This window comes from Notolepis coatsorum (assembly GCF_963971535.1).
Source record: "Notolepis coatsorum genome assembly, chromosome: 1".
NCBI classification, from domain to species: Eukaryota; Metazoa; Chordata; class Actinopteri; order Aulopiformes; family Paralepididae; genus Notolepis; species Notolepis coatsorum.
The window spans coordinates 322,273,353-322,292,518 of NC_140165.1; the positions used below are offsets into that span (position 1 = coordinate 322,273,353).

A 19,166-nucleotide genomic window follows, 5' to 3' on the forward strand; every position below is an offset into this window, starting at 1 on the left:
ACAATGTTCAAATCAATTCAAACCAACCTGCAAACATGCTTACCATCATGGAGAGGCAAAATGAGATAACTGCTGCTCTGGTGCAGCAACAGCATTCCAGGTCTCTGCCACCACGAAATATCCCAACATTTGAAGGTGACCCTCTCCAATACAGAACATTCATCAAAGCATTTGAACAAGGAGTGGAGGAAAAGGCAACAGACGCTGATGCTTTGTATTATCTGGAGCAGTTCACAAGAGGACAGCCACAGGAATTGGTGCGTAGCTGCCAGCATATGGCTCCTGAGCGTGGTTACGCAGTGGCAAAGGGTCTTCTTAAAGAACACTTTGGAAACCAGTACAAAATAGGAAGTGCCTACATGCAAAAGGCCTTGGCATGGCAAACAATAAAATCTGAGGATGTCAAGGCACTTCAAGCCTACTCCTTATTCTTGCGTGGCTGCTGCAATGCAATGGAGGAGCTTCAGTACATGCAGGAGTTGGACATGCCTGTCAACATGAGGGCCATTATATCAAAACTGCCATTTAAGATGAAGGAGCAATGGAGGAGTACGGCTCATGGCATAATGGAAAATACACAGGAAAGAGCTCACTTCGGTGATATGATCAGGTTTGTGGAGCGACGCGTCAGTATTCTTTCTGACCCTCTGTTTGGTGACATACAGGATCCAAATTCTGGTGTGGTTGGCACAAAATCTCTCACCAGGTTTAAATCATATCCACCCAACAGAGTAAAAGGAAATATTGTCGCCACCACAGTAACAACAATGGACATATCGGAGAGAGCCAAGGAGCTAACATCACCAACATCAAGTACAATGAATGCTAGGAGAGCTGGATGCCTTTTGTGTGCTCGCAGTCACTCATTGGAGGAGTGCAAACAACTTCAGGAAAAGCGGCACAAGGAGAAAATACACTTTCTGAGGGAAAAGGGAGTTTGCTTTGCATGCTTATGTGTTGGTCACATGAGCAGAGATTGCGAAAGGCGCTTGGTATGCAAAGTCTGTGGTCAAACTCACCCCACCCTGCTTCACATTAAAAGGCAACCATCTTCTCCAGAACAGTTAAAGCAACCAACGTCACTGCAAACATGTGGACATACAGGGGCCGGTAAGGACCGGTGTGTGTTATCCATTCTCCCTGTACGTGTGAAAGCAGCAAAAGGAAATGCCATCATACAAACCTACGCCTTCCTAGACCCTGGTAGCTCAGCCACATTCTGCTCTGAACGCCTAATGCAGAGGCTGAATATCACAGGCAGAAGAACCAACTTCCTGTTGAGCACCATGGGGCAGGAGACAGTTGTTCCAGCTTACTCCTTGACTGGGTTGGAGATAGCTGGTTTGGACAGCGATGACTTTTATGTTCTTCCGGAAGTTCTCACACAGAAGAAAATGCCAGTCACGGCTGAGAACATGGTGACACCCGAAGAACTGTCGGAATGGCCATATTTGTCCAACGTACACATCCCACGCCTAAGAGCAAATGTCGACCTGTTGATTGGAACCAACGCTCCCAAGATATTGGAACCTTGGGAGGTCGTCAACAGTCACGGGAATGGCCCGTATGCTATAAGGACGGTGCTGGGATGGGTCGTTAATGGTCCACTGAATGGAAACAGTGGTGTTGTGGGGACAGAGTTTCCCTCTGCTATGGTCAACAGGATCTCAGTGTGCAGACTGGAAGAAATGCTGGCCAATCAGTATAATCACGACTTCAATGAAGTAGCTGTGAAGGAGAAGGAAATGTCCAGGGAAGACTTAAGGTTTCTGGAAATTGTGGAAAGTTCAGCAGTGCTTCAGGAAGGGAGGTACTGTTTGAAATTGCCTTTTAGGATCAAGGAGGTCTGTCTGCCCAACAATGTGGGAGTCGCTAGGCAAAGGATCCAGGGTTTGAGGAAACGGTTCCTAAATAACAAAAGCTTGCACCAGGAGTATGCAGCATACATGAACAAGCTTATTGGGAAGAACTATGCAGAGAAAGTACCGCAGCAACAACTGCATGGTGAGAAAGGAAAAGTGTGGTACATCCCACACCATGGTGTCTACCATCCGAGGAAAGGAAACCTCCGTGTGGTGTTTGACTGTGGAGCCACATTCCAAGGAGCATCCCTGAACAGTGAACTTCTGCAGGGTCCTAACCTTACCAGTTTACTGCTTGGAGTGCTAACTCGCTTCAGAGAGGAACCAGTGGCATTCATGGGTGACATTCAAGCCATGTTCCACCAGGTGAAGGTCGCTGAGGAGGACAGGGATTTTCTGCGCTTCCTCTGGTGGCCAGAGGGAGATGTCACTAGGGATCTTGAGGAGTACAGGATGACTGTGCACCTGTTTGGCGCTGCATCATCCCCTAGTTGCGCAAGCTACGCCCTGAGGAAAACTGCTGATGATAATCAGGCTGAGTTCTCAGCTGAAGTCACCCAATCTGTCAAGCAGAATTTCTATGTGGATGACTGTTTGAAGAGCTCAGCGACTGAAGAAGAAGCTATCCAGATGATAACGGATCTTATTGTTCTGTGTCGCAAGGGGGGCTTCATCTTGGAGAAGTGGATCAGCAACAGTCGTGGTGTTTTACAGTCCATCGTAGCAGAGCAAAGGGCCAAGGATCTAAAGGAGTTGGATCTGGACAGAGACAAACTTCCAATGGAAAGGGCTCTTGGCCTACTATGGTGTGTGGAGACGGACTCTTTCAGGTTCAAGATCGAGTTGAAACAACAGTCTCTCACCAGACGTGGTATGCTGTCCATTGCCAGCTCAGTATACGATCCTCTAGGTTTCCTGGCACCAGTCACTTTGCGTGCAAAAATAATGCAGCAGGAACTCTGCAGAAGAGGATGTGGGTGGGATGATGACTTGCCACGGGACATCATACACCAATGGAAAAGGTGGTTGGAGGAATTGGAGCAGCTGGCTGCATTCCAGACGAATAGGTGCATTAAGCCAGTGGCTTTTGGGAAGGTCAGACATGCCCAACTACACCACTTTGCCGATGCCAGTGAAGGTGGATATGGAACGGTATCGTATGTCCGGATGTTGAGTCAGGAAAACCACATCCAGGTTACCTTTCTACTTGGCAAAGCCAGAGTAACACCACTGAAAGCTGTGACTATTCCTCGGCTGGAGTTGACGGCTGCTGTCCTTGCTGTCAGAGTGGACTCACTGTTGAAGGCAGAGCTGAAGTTCCAGTTGGAGGAGTCGGTATTTTGGACTGACAGCACTTCAGTGTTGAAGTATATTAACAATGAGGACAGGCGTTTCCACACATTTGTAGCCAATAGGGTCTCGACCATCAGAGAAAGGTCTGAACCCTCACAGTGGAGACATGTCTGTTCCAAAGACAATCCAGCTGACGATGCGTCAAGAGGAATGAGGGTCTTGGACTTCCTGAATGGCAGCAGGTGGCTTGAAGGTCCTGCATTTCTTTGGAAGCCAGCAGTGGAGTGGCCCAAAACTGTGTTGGGCGTCTCAGTGGATTCAAATGACCAGGAGGTCAAAAAGGAGGCAACAGTAAACGCCATCAGTGTGGGTGACATAGCCAGTCCTACTTACCAGCTAATTTCCTACTTCTCAGACTGGAAGAGGCTGAAGACTGCAGTTGCCTGGTTCCTCAGGTTGAGGGTCATGTTGTTGGAACAGAGCCGTCTGAGAAAGCAGGCTGCAAGTCAAAAGCTCACAGCAACATCTATGAGCGGCACTTTGACGCTGGAGGATCTGCAGAGAGCAGAGGTTGCCATCGTTGGCTACTGTCAGCGACTGAGATTCGGTGAAGAGATTGCTGCTTTAACATCTGGGAAGGCAGCAGTGAGTCGACAGAGTCCCATATATAAGCTGGATCCAGTGTTTGAAGATGGACTCTTGAGAGTTGGAGGAAGACTGAGCAGAGGATCAACGCTCATTCTCTCCAAGGACCAGCATGTTTCAATGCTCATTCTCAAGCACGTACACCAGAATCTGGGACATGGTGGAAGGACTCACACACTGTCCAAAGTAAGGAAGAGATTTTGGATCACCAACGCCCATGCAGCTGTTAGGAAGATCATCGCTGAATGCAGCTTTTGCAAACGCTACAATGGCAGAGCAGTGGAGCAAAAGATGGCAGATCTTCCAGCAGATAGAATCCTTCCTGACTTACCACCTTTTACCAACACAGGGGTAGATTACTTTGGACCAGTCGAAGTGAAGAAAGGAAGATCAACCTGTAAGAGGTACGGAGTCATATTTACCTGTATGGCAAGCAGGGCCATCCATCTGGAGGTTGCGGTGTCATTGGACACAGACGCATGCATCAATGCTCTGAGGCGTTTTATCAGCAGGAGAGGACAAGTGGCGCACTTACGGTCCGATAATGGTACCAATTTCGTTGGGTCAGAACGAGAACTGAAGGAGGCTCTGGCCGTTTTGAATCAAGACAAGATTCATGGAGTTCTGGCACAAGTTGGAATCCGTTGGAGCTTTAATCCACCGGCAGGTTCACATCACGGTGGCGTCTGGGAACGGATGATCCGCCTGGTGAGAAGGGTTCTCAGTTTTGTCCTACGTCAGCAGAGGTTGGATGATGATGGGCTTCATACAGTGTTTTGTGAAGTGGAGGCCATTTTGAATGACCGTCCAATAACCAAGCTCTCGGATGATCCCAACGACCTGGAGCCACTTACACCGAACCATCTTCTTCTCTTGAAGGGTAAACCAGCTTTGCCACCTGGAGTGTTCGATCCACATGACCAGTATGTAAGAAGACGATGGCGGCAAGTCCAGTATCTTTCAGATCTTTTCTGGAAAAGATGGGTACGTGAGTACTTGCCCTTGCTTCAAGAGAGGCAAAAGTGGAACCAGAGGAAAAGGAGTTTGACAGCTGGTGATATTGTGGTCATCATGGACTCTTCAGCTCCTCGTGGGTCCTGGCCACTTGGCAGGGTTCTGGAGGTCTTTCCAGACAAACAAGGTCTGGTGCGGTCTGTGAAATTGCAGACTAAAAGTAGCACCATTATAAGGCCGGTGACCAAACTGTGTTTGGTTCATGAAATGTAAATGCACTTAATCCATGACATGTTTTGGCTCTTATTTTGTTTTGTTTATTTATTTTTTGAATTGTTATGTCTGCCTGCCTTAACAATTAGGGGCCGGTGTGTAACGGCCAAAATGGACTTAATGTGTAATGGATTTATGTGACCAGGGGGTGGCGCTTCTTTTATATAAGCGTCAGGTACACCTGTAGGGGGAGGAGTTTTGACCCGGAAAAGGCAATGGTTTTTGACCGCACGTACGACGCAGGTCTCAGGTCGAAATGTTTGTATCCAATTAGGTATCATATTCATTATCATTTAATCAGTTTAAGGAACAAAAAACAAGGATATTCTGTTTGCACGGTGAAGCAAATAAATATCATTTTCCAAGAAAGCTGCCTGCATTGTGTCATTGCATTGGGACAAGGACTGTTTGGTATGAGACCAGGAATATAACGGCGCGTCAGCCAGTCTAACTGGGGATCAAGATTTCTCAGTAGCTCCGTATAAGACGGGAGCTCCTTTAATAGGTCCATTATCCCTTACCTTCCCTCATCCCCCCTTCCCCCCCCCCCCCCCTATTTTCCTTGCCCTATTTTTTGTCCTGATTGTGAAGCGACCTTGGGTTCTATGAAAGGCGCTATATAAATTTGATCTATTATAATTATTATTATTAATACCGTCACTATTATTTTTTTTATGCGCCACACACGTGGGCCATCGCACCAGTGCTACTGAGGTAAATCCATTCATCGCACAGACTGACGTCAGTGTAGCACGTGCGACATATATCTCGCACTGTACAGCCCTGGTGGAGAGGGATGAAGAATAGGGCAGATACAGGAAAGAAGGCTCTGGCAGGATTGGATCCCAGGCTAACAGGGGTACATGTGGTTCCAGAGGTAGGGTCCTAACCACTACACCATCTCTGGGCACAGTGTGTCTTGCTCAAGGACACTTCGGCATGCTTCCAGGAAGAGCTGGGATCGAACCGGGAACCTTCAGATTACCAGACGACTGAATGCCAAAAAATGCATGCGTGTCCTATGTGTCACCCATCTCGCATGTGTGTGTTCGCTGCATGACGATGTAGCAATGTGCTACAAATAAAGACTTCTTCTTCAAAGTCCAGTTTCATATGACCTCACCTTCAGTGTCTCCACAGCCAGTCTGAGTGCTTTCAGCTCCTTCTCTCTCTCCTGGACTCTCCCCCAGCTGTTTCTGGAACAAATCAATGTAGGAAGAATAGTTTTAGTTAGGGACTTCATTTAAAGCTACACTAGAGACAGCTTGATCTATAGTGTAAGATTGGCACCCTGTGGCCATGAAAGGCAATTGCATCTTGTTTAAACAAAACAGTAACAAATAGAATGGGTGCTTGTTGGAGCACATTATGGCCGCAACTCAACATGCTATATAGTTGGGAATAAATATGTCCCCCCAATAAGTGAAGGAGGTATGGCATGTGTACATATGTTTTATATTGTCTCTTGTGGCCTATTCAGGAGGTGTGTGAGTCACAAGTGCTTTCTTGCAGTTTGTGGTTCTCATTGGGATTGATGTGCCTTTAGCTACACAAGTTGCTTCCAATAGAAAACGCTAGCGTTTACTCTGACTGCCCAACCAGAAGTCTGCAAGTCATGTCATGATTTCTCAAAACACAACTGAGTAACACTAGCTGGTTACTGGAAAACGATAGATGTGCTTCCAGCCTATCACAAAATGAACTCCTCACTCCCAAAATGTCTAATTTATATATTGTAATTTTCAAAATGATAATCATTGCCCCAAGCTGTTGCAGAGTAAAACAATTGGGCTGTTGATGAGATCGCACTGGGTGAGGCTTGGCCATTGCACTTTGTTTGTGCCGACTCCTGTGAATGCAGAGCAAAAGGCGTCGTCTCTCTGGTGGTAAAAAGGTGAACCATTAACTTTCCACAGAGGGACTAAATAAAAGTCAATGGAGAATGCTGGAAATTCAAACCCACCCACCCACCCACCCACACACCCACACACACACACACACACACACACACACACACACACACACACACACACACACACACACACACACACACACACACACACACACACACACACACACACACACACACACACACACACACACACACACACACACACACACACACACACACACACACACACACACATAATTCTTTATTGCAACATATACTATAACTGATGTGCCATACAGACCCTCATCTGCACATTTGATTACATTGTGGACCTTCCTCATTCTTTAAATGTGATCTTCGTCATGAAGTAGATGTTCTGGTCCTACCTGTTCCTCAGTCCTCTCTGCTGCAGCCGACACCGTGTCGTGGCCTTTATGTTCATCCATGGTGCACAGATAACAGATACACTGCTGGTCCGTACGACAGTAGACCTCCAGCAGCTTGTTGTGACTAGAACACATCTTGTCCTGCAGTCGGGCCGTGGCTTTGACCAGCTTGTGCTTCTTCAACACGGGGATACTGTGGTGAGGTTGGAGGTGGGTCTCGCAGAAAGAAGCCAGACACACCAGGCAAGACATGAGGGCCTTGTGGCGTCTGGTTCCAGTGCAGAAATCACAGGCCACGTCTCCTGGTCCGGCGTAGGTCAGAGCAGCAGAGGCAGAAGCCTGCTGGCCCCCTGTCCTCTTCAGCTGCTCCACCACCTAGGAGGACAGAAGGAGGACGGCTCAGTCACTGATGACCATGGCACCTGGCAAGAGCACTTATTCAAGGGTACTACGACTATGCTTGCACCTCATGGTACCAAAGCACCTCAAAGGCGCTAAAAACTTAATTACAAACATCACAAAACAAACTGGTCAGACTACTGCTTGACCTTACCCCTAGAACCCACCTCACCCCTGCCCACTTTGACAACCTAGGATGGCTTAGAGTAGACGACAGAGTACAGCAACTTGCAATGGGCCTGGTCTACAAGATACACTACACGACTAGGGTACCCATGTACATGTCAAAATACTTCCCTAAGGTCAGTGAATACCACGACCACAACACCAGAGGGAGCTCTACGGGAGACTGCAATTCGAAACTGGCCCCTGTAAATGTCCTAACCCAACCCTCTCCAATGTACAGTAAATGTCCTAACCCAGTAATACACGAGACCCCCTTCTTAGTTGGGACCAAGTAAGGTTGTCGATAATCCAATGTACAGTTACCCCCTACCCCGCCTACCGATCCCCCCCACCCCACCACCTCCAATGTACAAACCACAAAACAAGGAAAACATAATACGTCATCTGCAATGAGAAATTACATGTGTTTCTGTCTCTCTTCATGTACATGGGGGGGGGGGGGGGGGTCAGTGCCAATACGCAAAATGAATGGCCTACTGACAATCAGAGCTATTTGTTGTTAATGAGGCTACTATTAGCATAAATTACTTCATATTGCACACTGACCAAAAACTTCAGATTCAATCAAAGAAATGTAGGCCAGGAAAAAAGTTCTGAAATGTGTAGGAACACTGTATGAGGATTAGTATGGTTACTGGATAGCATTGGTATTATCGCACATAAAAAATGCCCTTATGTTTAAAATGTTCATAGGACAAAAGGCTCAGGAAAAAAAACACATTTTTTGAACTTTTAAAACATTTTAAAACAAACCTTTTAGTAAAGACTAAACACACGGAGGGGGGGGGGGGGGGGGGGGTCAGTCCCGATACGCAAAACTGACAATCAGAGATATTTGTTGTTATTGAGTCTACTATTAGCATAAGCTGTTAGACAGCAGCTACAGGGTGAGCTGAGTTCAGTCACTGGACTGAACACTATGGTGCAATAAGAGGGAGGGACCCTGTTAGTATGAGTCTCCATTACACTCTGACAGTTACACTCCATTACACTCTGGCGCCTCTGCTCTGCCGCCAGAGCCAATCACTGAGGGACACAGCAGAGATAGAGAGGCACAGGAGAGGGGGGGGGGAGAGAGAGAGAGAGAGAGAGAGAGAGAGAGAGAGAGAGAGAGAGAGAGAGATGGGGAGACAGAGAGAGAGAGAGTGTTAGGGATTAGCCTATCCCTCGTGAATTCTTAATTGATTTGCCAGTGGACCAGTCGGCCGAAAGACGAAGCGGAGACAGAGTATTTCTCAAACGGAGCTTTTATTCATCAGAGAAGAAGACAACTCTCCTGCAGCCCATAGACCACCGTAACACTTCCGGGATTCTGAAATCAGGGAGGAGATTGCGGGGGGGTCAAATGAATGAATGTGGACGAGAGCCGTGATGTAAGTGGTTGCCGATACGGCTGTGGGGGTGCTAGAGACATGATCGAATAGACGTTTATGCGCCTCGCTCTCCTGAACACGGCGTGACCCATAACTAATCGATCAGAACTAAATCGGCAGAGAAAAAGCCCGTTTTAAAGCACCTATTCCCATGGAGTCTGGACGACGCGAGATGACGCTCGAATGAATGTGGACTGTTCCATCAGAGGGGGGAGCTTCGATGGTCATGTAAGTGGCTACAGACCGCTGCACTTAAATATAAACATTAGTCTACCTGGAGACTCAATGAGGTAATTGTAGATGTCGCCATAAGACGCGTCTGGCCATTTAGTGGGATCATTTTTTCATTATCCTGTTCGGCTGAAAGGACACTGGCCACCGAAGCTCCCCCCTCTGATAGAACAGTCCACATTCATTCGAGCGTCATCTCGCGTCGTCCAGACTCCATGGGCACTCTGCGCATGTCCATGCGGAATAGGTGCTTTAAAATGGGCTTTTTCTCTGCCGATTTAGTTCTGATCGATTAGTTATGGGTCACGCCGTGTTCAGGAGAGCGAGGCGCATAAACGTCTATTCGATCATGTCTCTAGCACCCCCACAGCCGTATCGGCAACCACTTACATCACGGCTCTCGTCCACATTCATTCATATGCACCCCCCGCAATCTCCTCCCCGATTTCAATGTAACGCGGAAGTGTAGTGGTCTATGGGCTCCGCTCCTCGCCAGCATCAGAAGAAAGAAACATCCACATCATATGACATATATACCCTCTTGGACAAAGAGAAAAGGGAGGGGTGTGTGTGTGTATGTATGTGTGTGTGTGCTTGTCTGTGTGTGTGTGTGTGTGCTTGAGTGTGTGTGCCTGTGTGTGTAGAGGAGGCGGCTAGGGGTAATGGGCCTGGCTGGGCGGTCACTAATCTGTGTGTGTGTGTGTGTGAGTGTGAGTGTGAGTGTGAGTGTGAGTGTGTGTGTGTGTGTGTGTGTGTGTGTGTGTGTGTGTGTGTGTGTGTGTGTGTGTGTGTGTGTGTGTGTGTGTGTGAGAGAGAGAGGGGGACTGGGGATAACGACTTCCAGATGTCCATGACCGCCCCTCCTTGGTATGTGTGTCTTCGTGTGTGTGAGGCCGGATGTAGGGAGACAAACAGCCTGGCCCCAACAAGGCATGCACATCATGGAGAGATAATGGGAGCTCAGATATATAAGATATTAGACATCAATCTATCAAGAGAGAGACAGAGACAGAGACAGAGACAGAGAGAGACAGAGAGAGAGAGAGAGAGAGAGAGAGAGAGAGAGAGAGAGAGAGAGACAGACAGAGAGACAGAGAGACAGAGAGAGAGAGACTTTTGATGTTCTTTATTAAAACATGTCAACTAAAAACAGTCAGTAGAGACACAAAAATCTCACGGCATCTTCATAAAAACAACACACCCACACACTCACCCGCACACACACACACACACCCACACACACACTCACCCGCACACACACACACACACACACACCCACGCACACACAACCAAAAACTTCCTTCAGCACATAAAACCCACTTGACCTTCAAATGCATATGTTCAGCCCCTCCTCCCCCACAGTACACATTGCATTCCCCAATCCCCAAGCATTCACGAACGCATCAACATTATGTCTCAAGTGAGAAATACATGAACTGAGAGAGAGAGAGAGAGAGAAAGAGAGAGACAGAGAGAAAGAGAGAGAGAGAGAGAGAGAAAGAGAAAGAGAGAGAAAGAGAAAGAGAGAGAGAGAGACGGAGACAGAGAGGGCAAAACATCCTCAAACTCCGCACGGAAAACTTCCCAGTTCTTCACCAAATCACCATAGGCAGACCTGGCTCCCAAGCGAAGACAGACTGTGCACCCACTGCACACAAGAAGAGGTGGAAACCGAGCTCCACTTCTTAACAACCTGCCCACTATACCAAGACATCAGAGACATATACTTCCCACAAATTGCAAACACCCAAAGAGAGTTTGAAGACATGGCATATAACTCAAAACTCCCATACCTACTGGAGAAATACAACAATGTGCGAACACAGCAGCAAGATTTGTGAGCTGCTGTGGCAAGAAAAGGGACATCCAACAGAATACAATACCTCGTCCTCGTCCAACACAACCTCCTCCTGCTGTTCGGCCATTGTACCCACGTCTCTCTCTGAAGGCTGTCTGCTGACAAAGAGAGCAACAACAGTTTCGTTTCCTCTGAAAAGGCAGTGGGAGAAGGGGAGGTTTCTTCCCAGGGGGGGCGGAATTTAACTCAGCATAGAACGTTAAGAATGTCTTTGGGGTGGTTTTAAATAATATAGGATGCAGACAGTAAAGACAAAACTTAATGTTTCCATTATTTATTTGGTTTCTTACACCTCCAAGCACCACATTTCATGTAATACAGTATATACCGAGAACAGAAGTGATTGTTACATAAGAGGCATCATGTTTATAGCCTGTGTTACAGCGACACCTAGTGGTGCTCTTAAGATGCTGCATGTAAGACGGATGGAACATCATGGTGTCTCTCCCCCCTCCCTCTCTCTCTCCCCCTCCCCCTCCCCCCCCCCCCCCCCCCCCCCCCCCCTCTCTCTCTCTCTCTCTCTCTCTCTCTCTCTCTCTCTCTCTCTCTCTCTCTCTCTCTCTCTCTCTCTCTCTACCGGTCTGAGTGAGACGGCTGATGGGAAGTGAGTGACACACAGACACACAGCCTCACGGTGACGTCATGTCTCTACACACAGACACACAGCCTCACGGTGACGTCATGTCTCTACACACAGACACACAGCCTCACGGTGACGTCATGTCTCTACACACAGACACACAGCCTCACGGTGACGTCATGTCTCTACACACAGACACACAGCCTCACGGTGACGTCATGTCTCTACACACAGACACACAGCCTCACGGTGACGTCATGTCTCTACACACAGACACACAGCCTCACGGTGACGTCATGTCTCTACACACAGACACACAGCCTCACGGTGACGTCATGTCTCTACACACAGACACACAGCCTCACGGTGACGTCATGTCTCTACACACAGACACACAGCCTCACGGTGACGGTGGAGCAACGTAAAGGACCCATCTGATATTTCGCGCGCGTTGGAGGATTATTTCAATCTGGCGAAGAATGTGATTTAATTATGAGAGATACATGTTTGGATGTTGTTGCAAACAAGAGACCGATGAGACAATAGTCTCCTGACGAGGCTAAAGGACGAGCTGATCAGTCCTAATAAGGTGTGTGTATTGTGTACTCCTTAATAATGTCATTCTGAGAGTGTACAAATAAGAGTATACCATTCGTTTTCTATATGATTAGATATCTGTTGTGTAGTCTAGCCTATTTATTATGCTTTGTATAGACCATCAAATAATTAGTTTGGATGCAATTTGATTCAGACAGGTCACGTCGTGTCATCAGCAATTGGCCTATAATAATAATAATAATAATAATAATAATAATAATAATAATAATAATAATAATAATAATAATAATAATAATAATAATATTTATTATAATAATAATAATAATAATAATAATAATAATAATAATAATAATAATAATAATAATAATAATAATAATAATAATAATAATAATAATAATAATAATATTTATTATAATAATAATAATAATAATAATAATAATAATAATAATAATAATAATAATAATAATAATAATAATAATAATAATAATAATAATAATAATAATAATAATAATAATAATAATAATAATAATAATAATAATACGTCCTCAATGCTGAGGCACTTCAGAGCCGAGCATGAGAAGGAGAACCAGCGGGACTCACATCAAGGTAGGTTGTATTTATTGTACAAACATTATTACACACTCATTAACTACATATATTTACACTATCAATCACACAATTAATCTCCATCCCCAGAAGGAAATAATTCAAAGTAAAAACCTAGTAGAAACTAAAGAAAACAAAAGGCTGCTAAACAAAACTATAATGTGTGTTGCATGCCAGCCTCTTTATACTCTGGGGTGAGGGACTGATTTGCCTTTGGGAACACTTGTTATTTTTTTAATCAATTAAGTAGGAGCATGTAACAATATATATATATATATACATATTACAAAACAAACAGAATTCAAAACATTGCTTTACATCCACACAAAACAGGTTTGTTTAGCAGCTTCCTATTTCGCCAGCAGAGGGAACTGAAACGAACCTTTGAATGAATGAATCTATGTTCAATACATTGGTGAAGTTTCAAGTTTAAGTTTCTTTAATAGTAGTCACAGTAAAATACAGAATACTTTTCCATGAAATGCTTTTTTCTGTATGAGCTCCTGAGAGTGTGCTAGATAAAATAGATAAAAAGTATAAAATAGAAAAAGTCAAGAGTACATGAACAAAAAGTGTTCAGTCAATCAATACACATTATGCAATACAGAGTAAAAAAGGAGTAACAGTGAGGTACAATGCAGCAATGGAATCAGGTACAACTTAGGGTAAGGTGCAATGAGGTATGAGTTGTAGTGCAAATCTCTTTGCTAATAAATATAAAGTGTGTTAAAGTGGGTAAAGTGGGTGTTGTTATGGTGAGTGTTTATTTAAAGTGAGTGTGTGCGTGTGGATGTGTGTGCTGTTAAATAGTGTTATTGTCGTTGAGCATCCTGATGGCCTGGGGATAGAAGCTCCTTCTGAGTCTCTCTGTACCGGCCATGAGACTTCACACGTTCACTCACACATTCACACACCGACGGCGGAGGCAACCATGCAAGGTGCCAACCTGCTCGAACCGGGAACCTCCCACAATTAAACCAGGCAAACCTAAAATAGGAACAAATGTCTTAAGACTCCACTGGGTTGATGAATGTCTTAGACTCCACATTAATGATAAATGTCTTAGACTTAATGATGAATGTCTTAGACTCCACTGTAACCCATGGAGTCTTAAGACATTCATCAACCCAGTGGAGTCTAAGACATTCATCAGTGGAGTCTTAAGACATTCATCATTAATCAGTGGAGTCTAAGATATTCATCACAGTGGGGTCTTAAGACATTCATCATTAATGATGATCTCCTGCTATTAGCTAGAATCATACCCCTAGACCAGGGGTTCCCAAACTTTTTCAGCTCGAGACCCAAAAGAGAAATTTGGTTTCCCCGGGACCCAAACTTACAAAAATACATCATGAATTGCCATAACATACATTTATAGGGCGGCCGGGTAGCGCAGCGGACTAAGCGTCTGTCTACCACCACAATGGGATCGAATCCAGCTGTGGTGCTTCCGGGTTGGCCGAGCGTCCACACTGACACAATTGGCAGTGTTAGAGGGTGGGGAAGCCGGTGAGGGTGGGTCCTGGTCGTTGTAAACAGCGACTCCTACAGTTCGGTCGGGGCGCCTGCACAACGAGGGAAGGATCTGGAGGGAGGTAGTGTGACCCTTCCACACGTTACGCTCCCCCAGTGGGAGTCCGCGCTGCCAGGTGAAAAGAAGCGGTGGGCTGGCTACACATGTGTCGGAGGAAGCACGTGATAGTCTCCGCCCTCCCAGAGGGATGGCTTGAAGCTGGTTTGGCGCTCTGATGGGTGGGTCTGTGTCTTCCTCGGAGAACTCCCGCAGGAAAACTCAGCGTCTTTGTCCATCTTCGTACGTTGATGCTTACCCAGCATTCATTTAAATGGGAGACACCTGTGGGAGCCTGGCCTCTAGCTGCTGACGGCTCAGTGTGCAGGACGAGGCCCCAGGCAGCTGGAGACACCTGTGGGAGCCTGGCCTCTAGCTGCTGACGGCTCAGTGTGCAGGACGAGGCCCCAGGCAGCTGGAGACACCTGTGGGAGCCTGGCCTCTAGCTGCTGACGGCTCAGTGTGCAGGACGAGGCCACAGGCAGCTGGAGACACCTGTGGGAGCCTGGCCTCTAGCTGCTGACGGCTCAGTGTGCAGGACGAGGCCCCAGGCAGCTGGAGACACCTGTGGGAGCCTGGCCTCTAGCTGCTGACGGCTCAGTGTGCAGGACGAGGCCCCAGGCAGCTGGAGACACCTGTGGGAGCCTGGCCTCTAGCTGCTGACAGCTCAGTGTGCAGGACGAGGCCACAGGCAGCTGGAGACACCTGTGGGAGCCTGGCCTCTAGCTGCTGACGGCTCAGTGTGCAGGAGAGGATGTCTGACGGTAAGAGACCGTGTGCTTCCTACATGTGCTGAAAAAAAACAAATGCAAAAAAAGAACGCAAAAAAATGTACGAACTAAAACGAAAAACAATAAAACAAAAAAACAAAAACGCAAAAAAACGAACGAACTAAAACGAAAATGCAAAATAAAAACGCAAAAAAAAGAACGAACTAAAACGAAAAGGCAAAAAAACGAACAAAAAAAAAGAACGCAAAAAAAGAACGCAAAAAAAATTACGAACTAAAACGAAAAGAAAAAAAAACGCAAAAAAACATAGAGAAGGTATCTGGAAGCAGAGAGAGTGATCTGAGAGAGGAGAGTGAGCAGAAGAAGAGAACACAAAAAAACGAATGAAAAAAAAGAACGCAAAAAAATGAACTAACTAAAATGAAAACGCAAAAAAACTAACGCAAAAAAACGAACAAACTAAAAAAAGAACGCAAAAAAACGAATGAACTATAACGAAAACGCAAACAAAAAAAAGCAAAAAAAGAACAACTAAAACGAAAACGCAAAAAACAAAAACGCAAAAAAACGAACGCAAAAAAATATACAAACTAAAACGAAAAAGAAAAAAAGAAAAAAAAATAACAAACTAAAAAAAATAACGCAAAAAAATGAACTAACTAAAACAAAAACGCAAAAAAACGAACGAACTAAAACGAAAACGTGCATGGTGCTTGGTGTACAGTAGACTCTACAGACGACACCCCAGCATGGTGGACAGTAGACTCTACAGACAGACACCCCAGCATGGTGGACAGTAGACTCTACAGACAGACACCCCAGCATGGTGGACAGTAGACTCTACAGACGACACCCCAGCATGGTGGACAGTAGACTCTACAGACAGACAGACACCCCAGCATGGTGGACAGTAGACTCTACAGACAGACACCCCAGCATGGTGGACAGTAGACTCTGCAGACAGACAGACACCCCAGCATGGTGGACAGTAGACTCTACAGACAGACACCCCAGCATGGTGGACAGTAGACTTATCATGTGACAGAAACCAGTTTAAAATGGAATACAATATAATATGTACTGGTATTAAAACCATGTTAGTAATAACAGTGATTCATGTTGGGATTTCAGGTATTCTATAGCTTTTTATTTTGTCCACAAGTTGCTGTTTTAAGACCATCACTGCCACATTACCAAATGGTTAACCCTTTCACTGCGACAATACAGAAGGTTAACCCTTTCACTGCCACACGACGACGGTTAATCCGTCTGTCGTGTGGTAGTGAAAGGGTTAACCTGTCTGTCGTGTGGTAGTGAAAGGGTTAACCGTCTGTCGTGTGGTAGTGAAAGGGTTAACCCGTCTGTCATGTGGTAGTGAAAGGGTTAATCCGTCTGTCGTGTGGTAGTGAAAGGGTTAACCTGTCTGTCGTGTGGTAGTGAAAGGGTTAACCTGTCTGTCGTGTGGTAGTGAAAGGGTTAACCCGTCTGTCGTGTGGTAGTGAAAGGGTTAACCCGTCTGTCGTGTGGTAGTGAAAGGGTTAACCGTCTGTCGTGTGGTAGTGAAAGGGTTAACCGTCTGTCGTGTGGGGTAGTGAAAGGGTTAACCGTCTGTCGTGTGGTAGTGAAAGGGTTAATCCGTCTGTGGTGTGGTAGTGAAAGGGTTAATCCGTCTGTCGTGTGGTAGTGAAAGGGTTAATCCGTCTGTCGTGTGGTAGTGAAAGGGTTAACCGTCTGTCGTGTGGGGTAGTGAAAGGGTTAACCGTCTGTCGTGTGGGGTAGTGAAAGGGTTAACTGTATTTAGACAGTAAGCGCCGTTAACCGCTGTAAACCAACTGTAAAAAAAAAAAAAAAAGCCAAAAGTGTTCACAAGTAATTCAATCTTCAGATATCAGGCCACAGTGACCGAGGTCTGAAGATGAGAACATTGTGTCGTCATCATCATCATAGGAGAGAGAGAGAGACTCAGTACTATAGGAGAGAGAGAGACAGACTCAGTACTATAGGAGAGAGAGAGAGACTCAGTACTATAGGAGAGAGAGAGACAGACTCAGTACTATAGGAGAGAGAGAGAGACAGTACAGTACTATAGGAGAGAGAGAGAGAGACAGACTCAGTACTATAGGAGAGAGAGAGAGACTCAGTACTATAGGAGAGAGAGAGACAGACTCAGTACTATAGGAGAGAGAGAGAGAGAGACAGTACAGTACTATAGGAGAGAGAGAGAGAGAGACAGTACAGTACTATAGGAGAGAGAGAGACAGTACAGTACTATAGGAGAGAGAGAGAGACTCAGTACTATAGGAGAGAGAGAGAGAGACAGTACAGTACTATAGGAGAGAGAGAGAGAGAGAGAGACTCAGTACTATAGGAGAGAGAGAGACAGACTCAGTACTATAGGAGAGAGAGAGAGAGACTCAGTACTATAGGAGAGAGAGAGAGAGAGACTCAGTACTATAGGAGAGAGAGAGACAGACTCAGTACTATAGGAGAGAGAGAGAGAGACAGACTCAGTACTATAGGAGAGAGAGAGAGAGAGAGAGAGAGAGAGAGAGAGAGAGAGAGACAGACTCAGTACTATAGGAGAGAGAGAGACAGTACAGTACTATAGGAGAGAGAGAGAGAGACAGACTCAGTACTATAGGAGAGAGAGAGACAGTACAGTACTATAGGAGAGAGAGAGAGAGAGACTCAGTACTATAGGAGAGAGAGAGAGAGAGACAGACTCAGTACTATAGGAGAGAGAGAGACAGACTCAGTACTATAGGAGAGAGAGAGACAGACTCAGTACTATAGGAGAGAGAGAGAGAGACAGACTCAGTACTATAGGAGAGAGAGAGACAGACTCAGTACTATAGGAGAGAGAGAGAGAGACTCAGTACTATAGGAGAGAGAGAGACAGACTCAGTACTATAGGAGAGAGAGAGAGAGACTCAGTACTATAGGAGAGAGAGAGACAGTACAGTACTATAGGAGAGAGAGAGACAGACTCAGTACTATAGGAGAGAGAGAGAGAGAGACAGACTCAGTACTATAGGAGAGAGAGAGACAGACTCAGTACTATAGGAGAGAGAGAGAGATACTCAGTACTATAGGAGAGAGAGAGAGACAGACTCAGTACTATAGGAGAGAGAGAGAGAGACTCAGTACTATAGGAGAGAGAGAGAGAGACTCAGTACTATAGGAGAGAGAGAGAGACAGACTCAGTACTATAGGAGAGAGAGAGACAGACTCAGTACTATAGGAGAGAGAGAGACAGACTCAGTACTATAGGAGAGAGAGAGAGAGACTCAGTACTATAGGAGAGAGAGAGAGAGACTCAGTACTATAGGAGAGAGAGAGAGACTCAGTACTATAGGAGAGAGAGAGACAGACTCAGTACTATAGGAGAGAGAGAGACAGACTCAGTACTATAGGAGAGAGAGAGAGAGACAGACTCAGTACTATAGGAGAGAGAGAGAGAGACTCAGTACTATAGGAGAGAGAGAGAGAGACAGACTCAGTACTATAGGAGAGAGAGAGACAGACTCAGTACTATAGGAGAGAGAGAGACAGACTCAGTACTATAGGAGAGAGAGAGACAGACTCAGTACTATAGGAGAGAGAGAGAGACTCAGTACTATAGGAGAGAGAGAGAGAGAGAGACTCAGTACTATAGGAGAGAGAGAGACAGACTCAGTACTATAGGAGAGAGAGAGAGAGACTCAGTACTATAGGAGAGAGAGAGAGACAGTACAGTACTATAGGAGAGAGAGAGACAGACTCAGTAC

At 45.8% G+C, this 19,166-nt stretch overlaps 1 protein-coding gene across 3 annotated transcripts in view; it reads right to left on the reverse strand.

Moving 5' to 3' along the window:
* LOC311243818 (stonustoxin subunit alpha-like) overlaps window positions 1–19,166 on the reverse strand; it is a 59,553-nt gene that overhangs the window by 16,700 nt on the left and 23,687 nt on the right. For 2 of the 3 annotated variants that reach the window (XM_084333182.1, XM_084333181.1), the window contains exons 2-4: window positions 11,377–11,446; window positions 7,305–7,679; window positions 6,151–6,223 (exon numbers count right to left, since the gene is read on the reverse strand). In XM_084333182.1, the coding sequence (XP_084189308.1) occupies window positions 6,151–6,223; window positions 7,305–7,679; window positions 11,377–11,418 (490 nt within the window). In that variant the 5' untranslated portion in view covers window positions 11,419–11,446. The remainder of the gene's footprint in view (window positions 1–6,150; window positions 6,224–7,304; window positions 7,680–11,376; window positions 11,447–19,166) is intronic. The other variant, XM_084333183.1, reaches the window with a different exon arrangement.